This window comes from Meriones unguiculatus, chromosome 4, assembly GCF_030254825.1.
Source record: "Meriones unguiculatus strain TT.TT164.6M chromosome 4, Bangor_MerUng_6.1, whole genome shotgun sequence".
Lineage (NCBI taxonomy): Eukaryota > Metazoa > Chordata > Mammalia > Rodentia > Muridae > Meriones > Meriones unguiculatus.
The window spans coordinates 134,301,497-134,319,869 of record NC_083352.1 but is presented as its reverse complement, the minus strand read 5'-3'; the positions used below and the strand labels follow the sequence as shown (position 1 = coordinate 134,319,869).

At 45.2% G+C, this 18,373-nt stretch overlaps 1 protein-coding gene across 1 annotated transcript in view; it reads left to right on the top strand.

Moving 5' to 3' along the window:
- Pcsk2 (proprotein convertase subtilisin/kexin type 2) overlaps nucleotides 1-18,373 on the top strand; it is a 264,406-nt gene that overhangs the window by 138,965 nt on the left and 107,068 nt on the right. Inside the window, exon 3 of the mRNA XM_021636816.2 lies at nucleotides 15,848-15,961. Within this exon, the coding sequence (XP_021492491.2) occupies nucleotides 15,848-15,961 (114 nt within the window). The remainder of the gene's footprint in view (nucleotides 1-15,847; nucleotides 15,962-18,373) is intronic.

Below are 18,373 nucleotides of genomic sequence, written 5' to 3'. Positions count from 1 at the left end.
AGTTTATTCTACTGGCAATGGACATGAGTTCAATAATACTTTGGACCTTTGTATCTTAAAACCTAAGGTTCAGTGTTAGTTTCCATGACACCCATGATACCTAACCATGCTTGGTTGTCTGTGGCACATAACTCCTGTCAGCCTCAGAAATTTATGGTTCTTTAACTGTAAAGTCCTAAGCATACTGTCTACTGAAATGCCAGCACACTTAAACACCAAAGAGCCAAGCACCTCGCCCAGCTCCCCCTCCTAAGGCTTTTTGTCATGGAGACATTCCTCGGTTCTTGTTTCGTTAAGAGAAAATGTTAAAAAAAAAAAAAAGGAGTAGTTTGAAGAGAACTTTATTTAGCAAAGCTAAGCAAAGCAACAAGCCCAAAGAGGGATGGGGTGCACTGCCCAAAGCAGGGAGCAACACAATAGGTTGAGGACAATAAAGTTCCTAATGAACACTGATGAGATAAATAGCCTTTATTCCCTCCCAATCCTGGTGGGCTAGACCTCTCTTTTAGGAAGATCACCACCAAAGAAGGGGTGTCAAGACCACAGGTGAGTAAAGTGAGAGTCTTTGCGTTTGCAGCCCCTCCATTAGTGTGTTTGTAGTGTGGGAAAACACCCTAGAGCAGCAGTTCTCAACTCCTTCACTAATTCCTCACGTTTTGGCAATCCCCAACCCTAAGATTATCTTCAGTGCTACTTCCTAACTGTAATTTTGCCGCTGGTATGAGTCATGCTTTCTTGCGGTCTTAAGCCACCCCTGCGAAAGGGTTGTTGGTCTCCAAGGAATCTCGACCCACGGTGAGAACCACTGCCCTCGAGGCTTGGTTTCTGATCTACCAAGAACTGTGATTTCAGGGTGTTTGATCACAAAGTACATCCTGACCGTGAGGACCCAGCTGAGATAGCTGCGTACCTCAGTTACTCATAACCAGCTCCTTGCTCACCCGGGGCCAATTTCTGTAAGGAAATAAGAAACTCCTAAAGTGGGCACACACTCTGCTTACAGAGTCACCTGAGTATTGTGCAAAGGTTGCCTGGTTTTGATTATCCTCACCCCCTGTATGAGCACCAAAAAACTAGCCCTGTCTCCCAGAGTAGCTGTAATCTTGTGTTGCATCTGCCTCTCTGTTAGAGGTCCTATGGTCCCATCATTTTCTTTTTTGGCCTGCTCTTTCTGGGGAAAAAAAAAAAAGTTTTAAATTATCTTTATCATTATCTGTCCACATCTGCATTGTCAAAGCCTGTGCTGTGACAGCTATGAGACTCGCCATCCTCATCACGTTTTACGTCTCATCAACACGTTTTGTCTTGCTCTAATGTATTTAATTCTCATCCATTTTATGGACTTGGCCTTCAATTTGATTAAGATCTTGATTTATGTCCTGGTCAATACGCCAAGGAAATTCCCTCTGGGAATTTTTGCTGAAAAGTCCTCTTGTTTTCAGGACTTGCAGGGTAGATCATGAATGTATTTGTTCAGCTGCACTAACGTCGCACGAGGTAGCAGTGGCTTCAGATTCTGGTTCTAGAAGTGCTGTAGTCCTGCCTCTCCAGGAGCTGTCAGCTTTTCTTAGTATGTCTCTTTCCTTTTAATGTAGCACTTCTCTGAGTCTCCAGCTCTTCACTTGGTTTCTGGTTCCTTGCTTCCCAGTCCCCATCCCTGGGCTTCTTTTTCTGGTTTAGTTTTTGAATGGGAAGCTCTATTGAAACCCAGTATTTGCCAACACTCGTGTGCTGCATTGCTCTATCTGTTACTCAAATCAGTTTCTGAGATATATGCCAAATGTGCAGTTCTTTAACAAATTCCAAATGTCTAAAGAATGGTCAAGATGGAGATGCGCTCTTCTCCTGCCCTGGCTGCAGGCTGGTCAGGTGCTTGCCCACACTGCTGATTAAATGATGATCCGCCATCTACGCCACCTCCAGGTTCTTCTCCATGCTTCTACCTGCACAAGCGATTCTTGGATTTTATGATGTCTAGCTCTTGAAGCAAAACAAGCCAGCAATAGCATCTTTCCACCCTCTTCCAATTATCACCTTTCAGCTGTGTTCCTCAGTGGACGTAGAAGTAAAATCTCAGCTGCAGGCAGCCAGTAGAGAAAGTAGAAAGGGGAGGCAACAGCCATCTTGCAAGAGCAGTAGAAACACTGTGCTCCCCAGCTATGAAGTGAGACTAGGGGCAACAGAGTGCAATTTTTTTTTTTTAACAGGGTTTTACTACTTAGTCTTGGCTGGTCTTGAACTCATAGACCTCAGCCTGCCTCTGACTCCCCAGTGCTGGGATTAAAGATGTGTGCCCCTGCACCAGCTGGAGTGGGAATTTTTGCTGAAAAGTCCTCTTGTTTTCAGGACTTGCAGGGTAGATCATGAATGTATTTGTTCAGCTGCGCTAACGTCGCACGAGGTAGCAGTGGCTTCAGATTCTGGTTCTAGAAGTTCTGTAGTCCTGCCTCTCCAGGAGCTGTCAGCTTTTCTTAGTATGTCTTGAGTATTTCTGTAAGAAAGCCAGTGGTGCTGGGCTAGGGGACAGTCTCCACACTTAGGATCAAAAATAAATGGCCCTCCAAAGACAGGCTATACTTCCTGAGAAACGGGTGTGTTGCTTCTCCTGTTCTCCCATGCAAATAACTCCTTGTCAGCTCTCAATGCACACAAGTGCAATAGATGTTTGTGCAGTTGTGTTCCTGGCCAGCCCCGTTTAGCTGCTGCTCAGAGGGAGCCACATGTGTGCCCATGAGTACAAGATCAATCCAAGCCATAATGGCAATTTACTTTTCTCTGATAAGTTTGTAGAAAACACCATCTAGTTCCTTACAGGAAGGAAAGATGGAGTGTAGAGTCAAGGAAAAAAGAAACCTAGAAGAGTGGCCTGTGTACTACAGATTTTCCTGGGTGTTAAAGTATGGCTCTGTACACACCCAGCACCAGTAAACTGCACACATGTACATACACACAGTCACACACATGCACACCTATACACACAGGCAAAGCTAATATTATTTAGAAGTGTTTCACACACATTCTAAAAACATGACTGATGTTGCTAATATTCCCTGCAAATTGCTCAGCACGTCTCACATCTTACAGTCAGGAGCCAGATCTATTTATTTATAAATTTCCAATGGCCGCAAGGATATAATAAGCGCCTAAAGATGTTTGTGGAAATGAACGCAATACAGCAGTTTCAGAAGTTTTGACTCATGAGAGACAGTAGTGTAACCCCCAGTCTTCTCCCGGGAGACCTCACTTTCACCCGTTAGCCATGAAACAGGACTCAGATTTTTGTCACCATTCCTTAAAATGCAAACGCACACAATAAAGTATTGAGGGGTATGGGTTTGTTAAAACCCTTTTATGGAAGAAAAGAGTTAGTTTATATCATGCCAAACAGTTTAATAGAAGTCCTGTTAGCTTTATATTATTGTTCCCTCAAAAATTCTCTCTTCAGCCTCCAGCCATCAAATCCCTGCCAGGTCTTTATGGATCGCCTTGTCTTCCCACACCACAACATAGTCTCGAATTAAAAGCAGTTCATCTCTGACCCTAATTTGCATGTCCTTAAAATCAACACCTCAGTTTCTCAGGTATCAGAGCAGCCCCATCCTCTGCTGGAGGCAGAAGCTCATCCTTCCTACAGGCTCAACTTTGAGAAGCCCGTCAATATGTTCACCCAAGGGCAATGGGGTCATTCCCAGTGTGGGGGAGAGAGCGCCTCAGCTTCATTCCAAAGCCTCCCCATTCCCTGCAGCAAGGCTGTGATGTGGATCCTCCACATCCATCACAAAGCCAAGTCACGAAGTCATCGTTTACAATGTGCGTAAGAAGACCAGATTTAGCCCTGAGACTTTAGACGATGTGGAAAAGAACAAGAGTTAACATTACCCACTTTATTTTTTTTTCCTTCTTTCTTCAGTACTGGGGCAGAATCTAGTTCCTTGCATGTTCTAGGCCAGTGTTCTGTCATATCACTGAGCTATAATCCCAGTCTTTGTGCATGTGTGTGTGTGTGCGTGCCTGTGAAAAAGAGAGTTACTCAGCATAACCTGAACTTTCAATTTCCTGTCTGAGCCTCCCAAACTGCTCTGATTGCAGACCTTTGAACATGGAGAAAAGGGAGACCATGAGCCAAGGGATGCAGGAAATACAGTGGAGGGATAAAAGAAAACAAACAAACAAAAACAAAACCATAGACCCTCCCTTGGAGGCCCCAGAAGGACTGCAGCCTGCTGAAGCCTCAGCTTCAGAGCTCCAACCTCCATAACTCCAAGGGCACAAATTAATGGTTTAAGCCACCAGGTTTGTGGCAGCTTGTTACCCTAGCCATAGACAGCTAAGACACCTCAGAATGCAAGCCTATTTTCTCTGATCTTTCTCAAAGGGCAGACCTAAGAGAATGAACAGCTCTAAGCCTTCCAGAAGCACTATTGCAAAGCCGATTCATTATGCTCTTCATTTGTTCTGCATCACCACGTTGTGGCTCATTAACGCCCTAACACTGGATGCTCCCTCTATGAGCAGATGTGAGTCAAGAATCAATAGCTCTGACCTTTGTTCCTTGTTGATGTTCTGTGATCTCGGGCTGCTCGGCTTGACGTGAATTACTCCTCAGCTGCTGGTGCTAGTGATGCACTGCCATTGGGACCCAACAATCTCAAACATATGCCAACTGCAGCTTCAATAAGAGAAGGAAGACTTTGCTACTGAAGATGCTGGCCTTCAAAGGAGACCACAAGCACATGCCCCTGAGAAAAAGCGAACAGAGGAGGGGCTTCTACCCTTACCTTGAGCAGCACAATCCATCTCTTAGTAAAAAGAAGAAAAATAATGCTCAGTGTCTTATTGTTTAGGACATGGAGACTACATTTTTTCCATAATTCATTTGCATTCTGTAGAAGTCTTGGCCATTCTTAGGATACAACAAAACCATAGCCTCTGTAACAACAAATGATCAGTGAGTCTTTCCCACAGGAAACATATACCACACATAAGGACTGTGCTAGAGAAGCCAAACACTCAGCGAATACTTCCTCCAGTGTCCTGGCTCCCATCCTTAGCTCTACCTCCCGGGAGTGCCCAATCCAAGCCTGGTCCTTTGTCACAGATGACAGTAACGCTTCTCCCTCGCTTGCAGACACTGCCCAAGGCTCTTGGAGTCACCTCTTCCAGGAACTCCTTGTGCCAATCTCCACCATTGCCTTGAGAAAACGGTCTAATTAACAAGTTCTGCACAAGTGTGGCTAAGTGAGAACACCTGGGGGTAGCTTCCTTCCCAGAGGACTTGTTTTCTAAATCATTTAAATCGAGCTGCAATCAATCTGGATAATGAATGTTTAAAGTTGAGGCTTAACCCTTCGTGGCTGCATTCAGTCCAAGTGCAGGTGCTTGGGGCGGGTGGTTCAGGTCACAGGAGGCTGATTTCGTACATCAAGTCACCCCATGTGCTCCATTAGCCTAAACTCTGTCTCAGTGATACAGATTCTGTGGATATATTGCTTAGCATAATTATCTCAGGAACATTTATAGACTGTTTCCCGGTTCCCAATGAGGAGTGTTTCTTCTATCTGGTTCACACCAATAAGCTCATGAGGCTAAGAATCATCTTCGGGCTGTGCATCAGAGTCAACAAACCTCTACAAAAGGCATGAGAGCAAATACTGCAGGCTCTAAGGCTATTGGTCCCCTTTGAACATACTCAACCGTGTTATGCAATATGGAGGCAGTCAGAGGTCATATGTAAAATAAACAGGACTGGCTGGCTTCCAACAAGCTTTATTTACAGAAATAGGTCCAAATCTCTGATATAGATAAGAACATGGCTCCAAGAATTTGAGGAACCTACCTTAGAACATGTACAAATATGGAGCCACTCTGCCGAGGCTTGAGGTCAGATTTCCCTGAGTCTATGTGCAGTGATCAATCACTGAGCCTTCAGCCATCCCATCTTCACCCAGCCATGCCTCATCACTGCAGCACGGCATCACCTGACTGAGGGTGTCATCCTTCTCTTCTATCCAGAATAGGGCCATGGCAGCCCAGACACATCCCAGCACCTTCTATCTCCTGGTTCACCAACAGAACTGGCAGGTACAGCATCATGGGACGCATTCTAACAATGCTCTGTTAGAAGCTATGCTTCCGTGCCGGGCTGGAGCAATCCACTCTCCATGGATTGACTGCCTTGCGTACCTTCTTGAGTATCCTGCCAGCCTCACTTCATCTTTCTCTGCCCCTAATACTGGTGCCTTCCTGAGGAGGAGGAGCAGGCTGCAGACTGTCAGGTGTGAGGATCTACCTGGCCATAGATAGGGCAAAGGTGGCAGCACCTGTCCCTCTGTCCCCCTTTGCCCAGGCTGTTCCTCTCAATTATCGTCCCAGGGTCCTTCTCTTGCTACACTAGGGCCCTTCTGCCCACCTGTGATGTGGAACAGAGCAGTCTGTGCAGCTCGTGCACACTCTTTAGAGTGAGCCAGTGTGTGTGTGGCCAAAACTATTATTGTGTCATAGTGGCTTAACCTTTCTCAGCCTCTTTTCTGTACTCAGCTCTCAGGAGAGTCCCATAGACAGAGCAACATCATTTCTGCCAAGGACAACACTGAAGGACTTCTAGCTTCCATGTCCCGCCCCTGCCCCCAGCATACCTGGGTCTAGCCAGCCCTTGATAACCTTTGGCAGAGTATCTACCATCTTCTGATAGTCTTCACTTCCATAACCCATCTCCTAACATTCACCCACAACCCTGGCAATGGGAACAAGGGGCATTCAAGCTCCTGCTAAGCAGAATCTACATGGTCCTGCAGACTTCGGAGCTAGGATTTTTACCTTTTAATAGCATTCTCATTGGTTCTCTCTGCACTTCTCTCCACTGGAAACCTCTTTCGTTTCCTCTCTAATTGCATTGATTTATGTCATGGCGAACCTTGTGCCCAGAGCTTCAAATGATGGATAGCAGTTTGTTAATACCTTGTCACTGAGATGCAGCAGCTAGAACTGTGGTGAGAGGCCCAAAGCCGTAGTTTGTTCCCTCGATCGATTGCCTCCATTCTTGCAGGACGGGCAGACCTCTCTAAATGAGGCTAACCAATGCTGTGCGTTCAGCCATAATTGTAGCTTAACTCTGTGTTCTTTCAAAAGTTAAGCCATTCGATTTGCACATAATTGGGCTTTCCAAAAGTCACACCTGCCTGCTCAAGGAAGAAATTAACAGTCTTGGCCACCTGCTCCCTCCCTTCCTGGATCTGACCTCTTTCTCCCTTTCTCTCTCTCTCTCTGTCTCTTTCTGCCTCTCTCTGTCTCTGTCTCTCTCTCTCTCTTTCTTTCTCTCTTTCTTTCTCATCTGTCTCTTACCTTCCCAACCCTTTTCACTCTCTAAATCTCTTTGGATTTTGACAGCCAAGCAGATGAGCTATAACACCGACAGCTACGTGGCCAGGTATTTTGTTTGTGGAGCTGCAACCAACCTAATCCACAACCAGGGAAGTTTAAGCAACAGAAATGTATGGAAACAAAACTCATAGATGAGGGCATTGGCTGGGCTGTTTGGGGGACCATGTAGCTGGTTTGGGGGATCTGCTCCAGTCTTTATTCTTGGCTTCTAGTCAGTCTTCTCCAGGTAACCTCTCCATGGTCTCTGTTTGTACCAATCTCCTTTACATCTCTTATATGATTACACTAAAAGGAAAAGAATCAGCTCAGAATCCCAAGACCAAGTTCTTACCACAAAGACTTATTTGCCCCAGAGGAACAGAGGGCAGGGAATAAGAGACAAACACAGGAGATAGAGCATGAGGGAGAAGAAGAAAGCAACAAGGAAATGGGGATAGGGATATTTGTCCCGAGGACAAAGGACTGCCTTTGGATCTCTGAATAGAGAGGAGACAGACATGGCACATAGGAAAATGGTGGTCTATAAAAGTGCAAGGGGAAACCCCCTGTCAGGATGAGGTGTTTAATTTTAATTGGGCATGTTAATTACACCTAATCAAAGGGGACTTTTGATTGCTGGACTGCAATACTTTGATAGCTAGATCTTGGTAGTCAGCCTCAGGAGAAGGGATTGGCCAAACAAGGGAGTAGACTTTGGAGACTAGGTCAGGGAATGTAATCTAGTGGTTTTTAGCAAGGCAGAGGGACCTGGGAAGAAGGGCAGAGCCATGCTTGCCAGGCTCAAGCTGGCCAGAGTCCCTTCACACACCACTTGTTTGATTGGACTCCTCCCTGATGACTGAATTTTACCTGCACCCCTCAAGAACAAAATCTCCAGATAGAATCTCATTCTCATAGCTTCAACATTTGGGTTTAGGGATGGACACAAATCAGTCTGTAACAAGTGGACACTGTGGTTAGTTAGATATCAATATGATATCCCAAAGAAGTGAAACTATGATCTCCTGCCTGGAGATGAATGGTCCCTGGTCCCACTTATTTCCATGTCTCCCAGCTGCTTAGAGTAGCTTACCTTGCCTCTGGCATCTCCTGATAAGGAACGACCCCCTTCCTGTCTCCACGCCACCCACTGCCATGAGAACATTCCAGAAATGACACACCCTCTTTCTTCCCCCGAAAGGATAGCAACGATAGGTGTCTCTTCTGGCTTCGTTGATAACCCTGCATCTCATGAGGTGTGAATCCGTCCCCCTCTGGTTGTTCTTGGTATAATGCTGTGTGAGAGACTTGGCATTGTCCTTCTGGATTGATTTTAACTTACCAGTAAGAAACAAGCCTCCACCCAAAATAAAGGTGAGGAAGCTGATGGTACAAACCAAGACAGCTTTCACAAATAAGATGTATGTGCTCTTTGGAGACTTTTGCACTATTCTCATCCCCTACCCTACTTCTGTGCCACCTCCATCCTGACCTGGGAGGTGAGCAAAAAGTCTGTTTACTTGGATGAGGGGAGTGCACTTGCCTCCCGGTCTGAAAGAAGTCCTCTGAGGTCTTTCAAAGGTGCCCATTTTCCCAGCCCTTCTCCTGGGTCAGATGTGATTTCATTTCTTGACCTTTGTTTTGTCAAATATGGTCAAGAGAGAACAGGCAAGGGCTGGAACATACAGACCTCGACCCCAGCTGCCCGAATGAATCGCCCTGAAAATAACCACAGCCCCAGGTACACCCCTGCTCTCATTCCAGTACTCTGGGGTCTGCTTTGAGCCTCTGGATCCCACCAAACTCCAGGACTGTGCACCCAGGGCTGGATACCTCTGCTTCACTGTGGAAGGCAACCCAAATGTCATAAAGACAAAGGAGCTTGGCTACTCGGAGGTTTTTCATACAAGATAGGAAGCATCAGACCCAGGATTTCCCAAAGGCCAACTTCCTCCCTGGTTCCTACTACTAGATCAAGATCTCTGAGATTCACACATTTCTGAAGCTCTCACACTCTTACACATTTCATATTGGGAGTGCCAGGTGGTATAAACATTCTGCAGGGCATTTAGCAATAATTGCCTCACAAAAATTTGAAAATCACCTATTCATCGACCAAGGGTTGAAAGACGTCACCAACATGAGGGAGCATGCCTAAGTGTACGCTGTGTGTATGAGCCTATCCATCACAGCGTTGTGCAAACCTACTGCACAACAACCTGGTTGGTGGTTTGAAAAAGCTCAGGACACACTGAGCCAGAGAGGCAAAGCATGAGGAAAGGTTAAGAGAGGAGAGAACCGGGCATCTCAAGATGCTCTTGGTCACAGTGAAGTGACCACATTTTAGTTTTTGTTTCCCCAGGTGTTGGAGGTTAGAACTTCATTATATCTTTCAGGACACAATTCAGCTCATAAAAATTGTAAACAATATAATTCTTGTGGTACATAAAATGGCAATGTGACACGGCCAATGTCATGGCCAACAAATCAAAGTCCAGGCTAAACCAGAAGCCATTTATTCAGGGGTGTTTTAAGGAACTGTAGGAGACACAGGGTCCGTTAGCTACTGAATGATATTCTGACAGAAGAGAAAAAATGTTGTTACTGTTGTTGTTTTTTATATAATTTAATTTTCCCCCTTTTTTTATTAATTACACTTTATTCATTTTGTATCCCCCCATAAGCCCCTCCCTCCTCCCCTCCCGATCCCAACCTCCCTCCCCTTTCTGCATGCATGCCCCTCCCCCAGTCCACTGATAGGGGAGGTTCTCCTCTCCTTTCTGATCTTAGTCTATCAGGTCTCATCAAAAGTGGCTGCATTGTCCTCTTCTGTGGCCTGGTAAGGCTGCTCCCCCCTCAGGGGGAGGTGATCAAAGAACAGGCCAATCAGATTATACTGTTGCTGTTTTAAGTGTTTTTTTTAATCTGAGCATGACTGTGTGTGTGTGTGTGTGTGTGTGTGTGTGTGTGTGTGTGTGTTGGCATCCTGTGAATACCCACAGAGGCCAGAAGAAAGTGTTGGATTCCCTGGAGCTCAAATTACAGGTCATTGTAAGCTGCTCACTTGGGTCCTCTAGAAGGGCAGCGAGGGTTCTTAGGCACTGAGCATCTCTCCAGCCCAGCGGCAGAGTTTTAAAAAGCAAAATCCACAAGCATGCAAGTAATTTTGTACAAATTATGACTGACTGAAGCGAATGGTCAGACCTGGAGCCCAGATGTCTGCTGGTGATTGCTGTCCAGCTGCAGATGATGTAAGAGCAAGTGGTGACCCCGGATAGTGTGGTCCCTGTGGTCCTTCAGTGACTTCCCTGACCCACTCTGTGGCTGAGAACCAAAGTGCACCATCTTATGCTCTAAGCTCACAGCACGGTTGCCCAACCTCAAGACTTAAAATAACCTGGATGTGTGCATTTTAGTTTCTGCTCTTGCATTCACTTCAAGCCGAAACCTTCCTCACCCTGTCAGAGGCAGGCATCTCTCTTACTCCCCTTTCTCTGGGCTCCTCCCAACCCAGCACATCCCATGCTAATTAACAGCTGTTTAATTATCAGCCCAGCAGGGAAGCGATCACAGCCCAGTCCTTAGCCAGTTATTTCCCCAGTTAAGCTGTCCCAGATTTCTGGAAGGCTGGCTGTGCTGAACGCCTTAGGGAACAGCCCTGTGGCTTAATGGAAAGTTCACGGCATTTAGAATCAATCTGGTCAACCTGAGTGACTCTGCCATCCTTTCACACTGCTGGATGTGGCTTTTTACCCTCCACGTGAAAAAGTGTGGGCTTAGGACCCCCAAGACCAAGTTCTCAGCACAAAAGAGATTTATTTGCCCCAGAAGGACAGAGGGCAGGGATGAGGAACAAAGACTGAGTGGAGATAAAGGAAGAAGGATCAGGGAAAGAAACAAAGGAGAGGGGAGAAAAGGGGCAAGGGAGAGGGGTAAGGAAGGAGTCTGTCTCAGGAGAGTGGGGGTGAGGGGGTGGACTGCCTCTGTAGACAGGAGACACACGGCCCACGGGGAAGAGGCAGTTTAGACAGGGAAAATGGGAAACCCTGTGTGAGGACGGGGTGTTTAATTAAGTGAGCAAAGGGGCTTCTGGTTGCTTAACCTCAAGACTTTGAAAGCTGGGCTTTGGTAGTCAGCTTCAGGAGGAAGGATTGGCCAAATAAGGGAATAGACCTTGGGGGACTAGCTTTAGCAAGGCGGAGGGAGTTGGGGAGAAGAGCAAAGCCTGCCAGAGACATGACTGCCAGGCTCAAGCTGGACCAAGTCCCTTCCATCAGTTGTGAGAACACTCCATAGTTTTGTTAGGAAGGTGGGGGAGCGGGGACATAGCTTGTTCCCTATAAAACAGTAAGTAGACGTGTTGGGTCAGTCTCTGGTCTGTCCTCGAACTGTGCTTACATGGCACACGGTTGGCACACGAGAAAAATCCCGTGACTGAGAAATTCTCAGTTGAGAATCAGGAGTAGGGGGTGGGGTTACCATGTGAGCACACATGACAAAGGAAGGTGTAAAACTGGGATCAGAGCTGTGGCCTCTCCCTTTCTTTTTAAGAAGCAGGCAGAGCTCTCCTGCTCTCCCATGTTTTTGCTTGGACGAAACAATCAATGGTCCACCTTGGGGAGGCATTCTAAAGCTATGCATCTAAGTTAGTTGTGCATTGTATTTTAGGAGGGGAGAAAGCTATGATTAAATTATACAAACGGTGATGGCCAGCATTGCATGAAATATGTTAAAATTCAAAGGAGAAGGGACAGTGAGTAGGAGGTCTTTTAGTTATGGGAAGAACTATCCTTTAGACACTAGGGAAATATTACCCTGTTATTAAGATATTTATATATATAATATATATTTATATATTATATATATCCCATATATACATATAATAAGGTATTTATCACACATACAATTATAACACTGAAATATTCCCCAGAACTCTTGGAAGATGGCTTGCAACCTCATCTCTCTTGTCATGTTTATTTCAGTTACACTAGAAAACAACCTGAACAACCAATAAGAGGGAAATAGTTGGCACATGACTCCACGGTACACAAATTAAAACACCACAGCTACATAGCAGCATAGTCAAATATCTTATAGTAAGACACTCAGGGGCAGAAGACTGTGTGGTTTTTATCTATAATATGATTACTAATTATGTAAAAAATTAAGTATAGTTATGACTCAGAATTGAACAAGAACCCAGAAAATAAGATCAATAGACATGCATGGAAACAACACACTTCTGGAGTTATGCATAACATATGTTCCTGATGGCATCCTGCCAAAGACAGATGTTTGTGAAGGATCGGAAGGTATAGACCCAGAAAACCTGCTCCAGGCTTAAGATTCCTGAGTTTCAAAGAAGGGATGTCCAGGGACTACGGCACCCTAAAGCATCACTGGTTTCCATTAAAACCTCATTAATGGAATTAATTAATTTTATGGAAGTGGATTAAGCAGTCTTTTCATTGGTGAGCTTCTGGCCTAACTGAGTTCGGAGTGATCGGTGAAGTCATTCCTGCCCTGTTGCTCTTGACCTCAAATCTACTGTGGGTCTTTTGTTCCGCGACGGCTAGAAACAGCAAAGAGGTGAGAATCCTCAAACTCCCCACCGCAGTTGGTACTTGTACTTGCTTCCCAGAGATCCTAAGAGGGAAAGTTACTGTTTCACAGAAGTTATTCATGGCAATAAGTCCAACACGGAATCTTTCAGTAGAAATCAATAAAGGTGTCCCTGTGGTGAGCACTGGGGATAAAGGCCTCCCTGTGAGACCAAACTGGGGAAATGAGCTGGTGAATTCAGACTCCTTCCTTCATAAACTGAACGGATGCTCAGCTTAAATTCTTTTCATGGTTAAAGGTCTGGAAAAGAGGTGCACAGTGGCTGTCTCTCCAGACTGAGAACCACACATCTGCTGGGGTCTTTTAAATGTTCTTTATAGTAATGAATTCACACACACATACACACACACACACACACACACACACACACACACGCACACACACATGCACACACACAGGGCAAGTCTGAGAACAACCTGCCCTGGAGACCATTGACTTTATGGACTGTAACTGGCCAAAGACCTCATGTAGCATTCTGAAAGCAACAGACCTGTAGCAAAGAGGCTCTGCTTCCCACAGCTGCTCCAGGCCAGCTGGTGTGCTGAGGCAGGCCCACATCCCTGGAAAGTCACAGGATCTCAGGCATGCTCAGATTTGGTCCTCGGCAGCTTTCCTGGTGCTTCCTCGGTCTACAGGACAGTCGAGAACGCACTTGACAGACTCTGTTCACCTACCTTTTACTTGCAGCACAGTTTCTTCTATTTTTTTTTTCCTTAATAAAATCTAGGCATGTTTCATCCTATTTGGGAGCATCCATTTCTTAGATGGGATATTTATATAAAATGAATGTGCACATAAATATTCATATATATTCATATGTCTATAGGTTTATGGGTGTGTGTACCGTTGAGTTATCTATCAAAAAGTAATTTATCTTTTTGGCGGACATAAGCTATGTCAATATTTTGCCATTATAAAAAATATCATCCCACCCCACTTTTCTGATTACTTTGCTGTTAGCTATACCTTTTGGGGAAAATATCCAAGAGCGCAGAGCAGTGCTGCACAAAGACTTTTTGCTTCGTGTGTACAGTTCCTGGTAGGGTTTGAATTTCCCTGTCAAATGAGCCCAGCCTTCATGGGTAGGTGCAGAGAATAAGGAAGTGAGAACTAACCTCCCCATTGGAGGGAGGAGGAGTGGAATGAAATCTGTAGACTCTCCACTCTTCCCTTCCTGCCTCTCGTTCTGCACTTGGCCCTGCTGGACTTGGACTCTCATGCACACCAGTGGCAGTTTCTGTGTATAAAAGAAGCAGCTTCTGGATCACTTCCACAGGAGCAGGTGCAGGAAGCTGCCAGGGGCTCGTAAGCAATGGGAGGTTGAAGGTTCAGCTTTGGACAACCTGCCAGGAGGAGCTCTTAACCAGGGTTCTTCAGAAAGAACGAGTCCAGGAAGTGAACTCCGATGTAAATGGGCTGAAGCAGCCCCTGTCTCGCCTTCCTGAGAAGCAACTGTTGAAAGAGAAGCCACAGAGAGGCATGCGGGGCTGAGGAAGCCTCGCTGTCTTGAGAGTGGAGGTGCTCAGAAGTTCACTCCTTCTAACGGAACCTGGTGGACAGGAACCTGGTGCCCCCTACATCCTAGGGAGAACTGGGAAGAAGTGTAAAGAGCGTCGGGTCACAAACGCTAATAGGAATAATAAACGGCCAGCACACACCCTTTCATGCTGGTCCTTCGCCCTTGGGCTTATGGGTAGCCAGACGAGGCACAGCAATTGGATGACAATGCAGTGAATGCCCAAGTGAGAAGAAATTCCCTGGTTAGGACAGAGTCGAGTCATGGCGTGGAGCCTGCTTGGGCTAAGAGCTCTCAAATTTCATTTCCACCCAAGAGCCTGGGATTCGGCCCGGCTGCCCAGATTTGAACTATGGGAACAAGAAAAGCAGTACAGTCCTTCCGGCTCTTTCCCAGGGCCTCTCACTTGCCCTCAGGAGCCTTGAAGTGGGGCGCTCCTCCTCCTCCGTAGGGGCTTTGTGTCCGCTGGGACTTTGTCTAACTGATTGTCCAATGTCACAATGTAACACTGACAACAAATGCAGAGGATGAAAGCCCTCAGCGATATGAGCTCGTCTATCCTTGCTTCCCACCAGTTTCCTTCTCCTAACAGAAATGCTCTATTGTCTTCTTTTATTTCACTTAATGACCCCTGACACCTCAACTTTCTGAAGAACACTTTCTCCATCCAATTCTTATTTGAAGGGAATTTGTTGTGAGTTACTGTTAGCTACTGATAGAGGCAGACATCTGCAGGGGCAAATTCCTGAGTCTTTTCCCTTATTTTCAGCTAAAATTTTCTGTCAGAAGCTGAACTCGCTGTGAGGCATCCTCTTTCTCAGTCTGATCTTGGAAACGTGTTTTAGGAGTGCGCAGTAAGCATGTGCATCTCTCTTTTCTTCCTAAATTATGAACTTAAATGAGCACGCTCAGGAATGGCTCCTCAACTGAGTGTGCTCAAGAATAGACCAGCCTTGCATGAAAATGCACAGGCCACCTAAATAAACCCGGTTTCCTATGGGGGAGGGGAGGTTGCTGCTTTGCAGACAGTCCCGCGCTCTCCTCGCAGGTAACGAACCTCTCTGCTCTTTTTGTGTTGGCTCTGCCTACGCAGCTTTGTACCCCCTTGAGAACTGACTCCATTCAGTGATTCTGTTGGCCTAGTTGTTCTGTATATACATAAGCAAACGCTTTTAGACAATAAGTACTGATAAAATGAGGTCCTGCACAGGGTAATCTTGCTTCTGCTGAAGAAAGCACACACATCCTTGGACACAAACATTGTGTACAAATAAAAGTCTAACGCATAGCAATGAATGCCAGAAGTGTTAAGGCTTGTGCATGGGTAATCTATTGGTATTGTCATTTCAGGTAAAGATGGCCCTGCAACAAGAAGGCTTTGACCGTAAGAAGAGAGGCTACAGGGACATCAATGAGATTGACATCAACATGAATGATCCTCTTTTTACAAAGCAATGGTACCTGGTAAGTCTCTCTGTTATTTACTATGGCCCTCACTTTGAAAGATGAACTTCTGTTTCTTTGTAATTTGGCAAAATTAAAGCATCCAAGTCAATGAGTGCCTCTATACCCTCCAGCGAGCTTGAATTTCTACCTATTACCTTCCATGCATCTTTTCCCCTAAGCTTCTACCAACATCGAATAACATTGTTCTAGACCCTGGACAGACTTGTATGAAGACTTGCAAACGACCTGAAATTTAAGTCAAATATTTATGAGAAGTAATCCAGGAGTGTCCATAGGCATAGAAAGGGGAGAGCATATTAAAGTCACAGCCACAAGAGTAAAACCCCACTGTTTTCATGAGCAAGAGAGCCGAGAGATTATCAAGGATGGCATTTCAGCCCTGCCTAAAATGATGGCAGTGAATCAAGACTCACAGCTCTGAAGCCTGGGCTGTCTCATGGAGGGCAGTTTCTGGCTCATCTAAATCTAGTGTGATCCATGTGAGTTGACTAAGCTCTGTTTAAAAGAAAAAAGTTTAATAGCAGAAGAAAGCTGGCTCGGTCAGTAAGAACATACACTGTCCTTCCAGATGGCCCGAGTTCAGTTCCCAGCGCCTACTGTCAAGCAGCCCACAACTGTGTGCAGCTCCAGCTGCAATGGATCCCCCATTTCTGGCCTCTTAGGCTCCTGCACTCACTTTCTTAAACACACATATGCACATAATTAAATATAATAAAAATAAATCTTTTTAAAAAGGAGCTCGATGACCACCAACTCAAGATGCAGAGCACATTATAAATGACCGATTTAAATCTGTGAGTGATGTCTTTATTAGAATTAGAAGAGGATGAGTGAGGTAGAAAAACAAATGCCACGGATGGCTACACTTTAGGGATGCCTCCCGGCTTCCCTCCCGGCTTCCTCCCGAGGTTTCAGTATTTGTCTCTGCTTTATTCTTTTGTACATAGAATTTAAAAGTCTGGGTAACTGAATGAGCTTATTATGTTAATCTAGATAGGGTAGGTTTGTTGCAATAACAATAACCCCCAATCAGAGTAGCTTCTTAAAACTAAAGCCTGCTCTTTCCGAGCCCCACCCCAAATGCTTCCACAGCACCTCAGTGAGGAAAGAAAACAGTTTGCTGCTCTTAGAACATCTGCCTCGCTGTGGCAAGCAGCACATGAGCTCATTATATGAAGCAAAGCCAGTCACATGACCATTCTAAATAAAAAGGGGAAGTGAAGAGGGGTCTAGTCTCTGCTGTGGGCCCGGAAGGAAAGACTGCTAACTTCTGTATACATATTAATGACGTTGATGACATTCCAATAGTATCTTAGTAATACCAGAACACCCTCTGGTCATTGTGAGCCTTTGTGGGCACACACTCTGACTCACTATTTCTTCACAAGGCATTCTTGAGAAAGTCTTCACAGAACACAGATGCGTGGAAAGAGGCTAGTGAATGTATTGATGTGGATCATTCCTTAATCTTCCTTTTAAAAAGTGAAGATGGGACAATAATGATCTTTCTGTCATTAAAATGCTTGTCATGTAAACATGAGGATCAGACTTCAATCCCTGAAACCATGTGAAAAAAAAAAAAAACTTGTAACGGTGCTTATAAATGGTGACATATACTTATAATCCAGGAGCCGAGGTCTGAGAGATAGCAGGATCCTTTCGGCTCACTGGCTAGCCATCCCAGCCTACTCGGCAAGCTCTCAAGTACGTAAAAAAACCAAAATCATCACTAAGGACCAATACCCAAAGCTGACCATTAGCTCCCACACACATGCACATACACACAATTGTGCTGTGCACACAGTTGAACCCACATGAACACAGGCCTGGATCCACACAAAAACTGAGAAGGACTTTATTTTTCTGTACTACAACAGATTCTGAAGAGTAGCCACCTATCTTGAATTTAGTTCAACAAGTATTTTAGAAGAAGGTTTTGCATAGCGGTACTAAAATTCCCAAGATAAAAAGTTTCCTCCAGGACTGGAGAGATAGCTCAGCAGTTAAGAAAAGTCCTCTGGGCTTCTCTTCCAGAGGAGCAAGTTCAAATCCCAGCACCCACATGGCACTTTAGAAACTATCTATAACTTTAGTATCTGACATCCTCACACAGACACACACGCAAGCAAAACAACAATGCACATAAAATAAAAACAAATAATTTTTTAAAAGTTTCCTCTAAGAAAACTGTTATCATTTAGTGAAGTTACTTTATTCAGTAATAACACAAGACATTATATGCCAAGTTCAAAGCTTGAGCTAAACAGAGCTTTGACGGTAAACATTTCATTCCCTATTTGAAGGTTTTGCTGTGATGGCCTCCCCAAGAACGTTATAAAAGACGATTTTAGTTTTCTGTGTGGTGGCAGGGATTGAAGCTAGGGCTTTGTATGTGCTGGACAAACATTT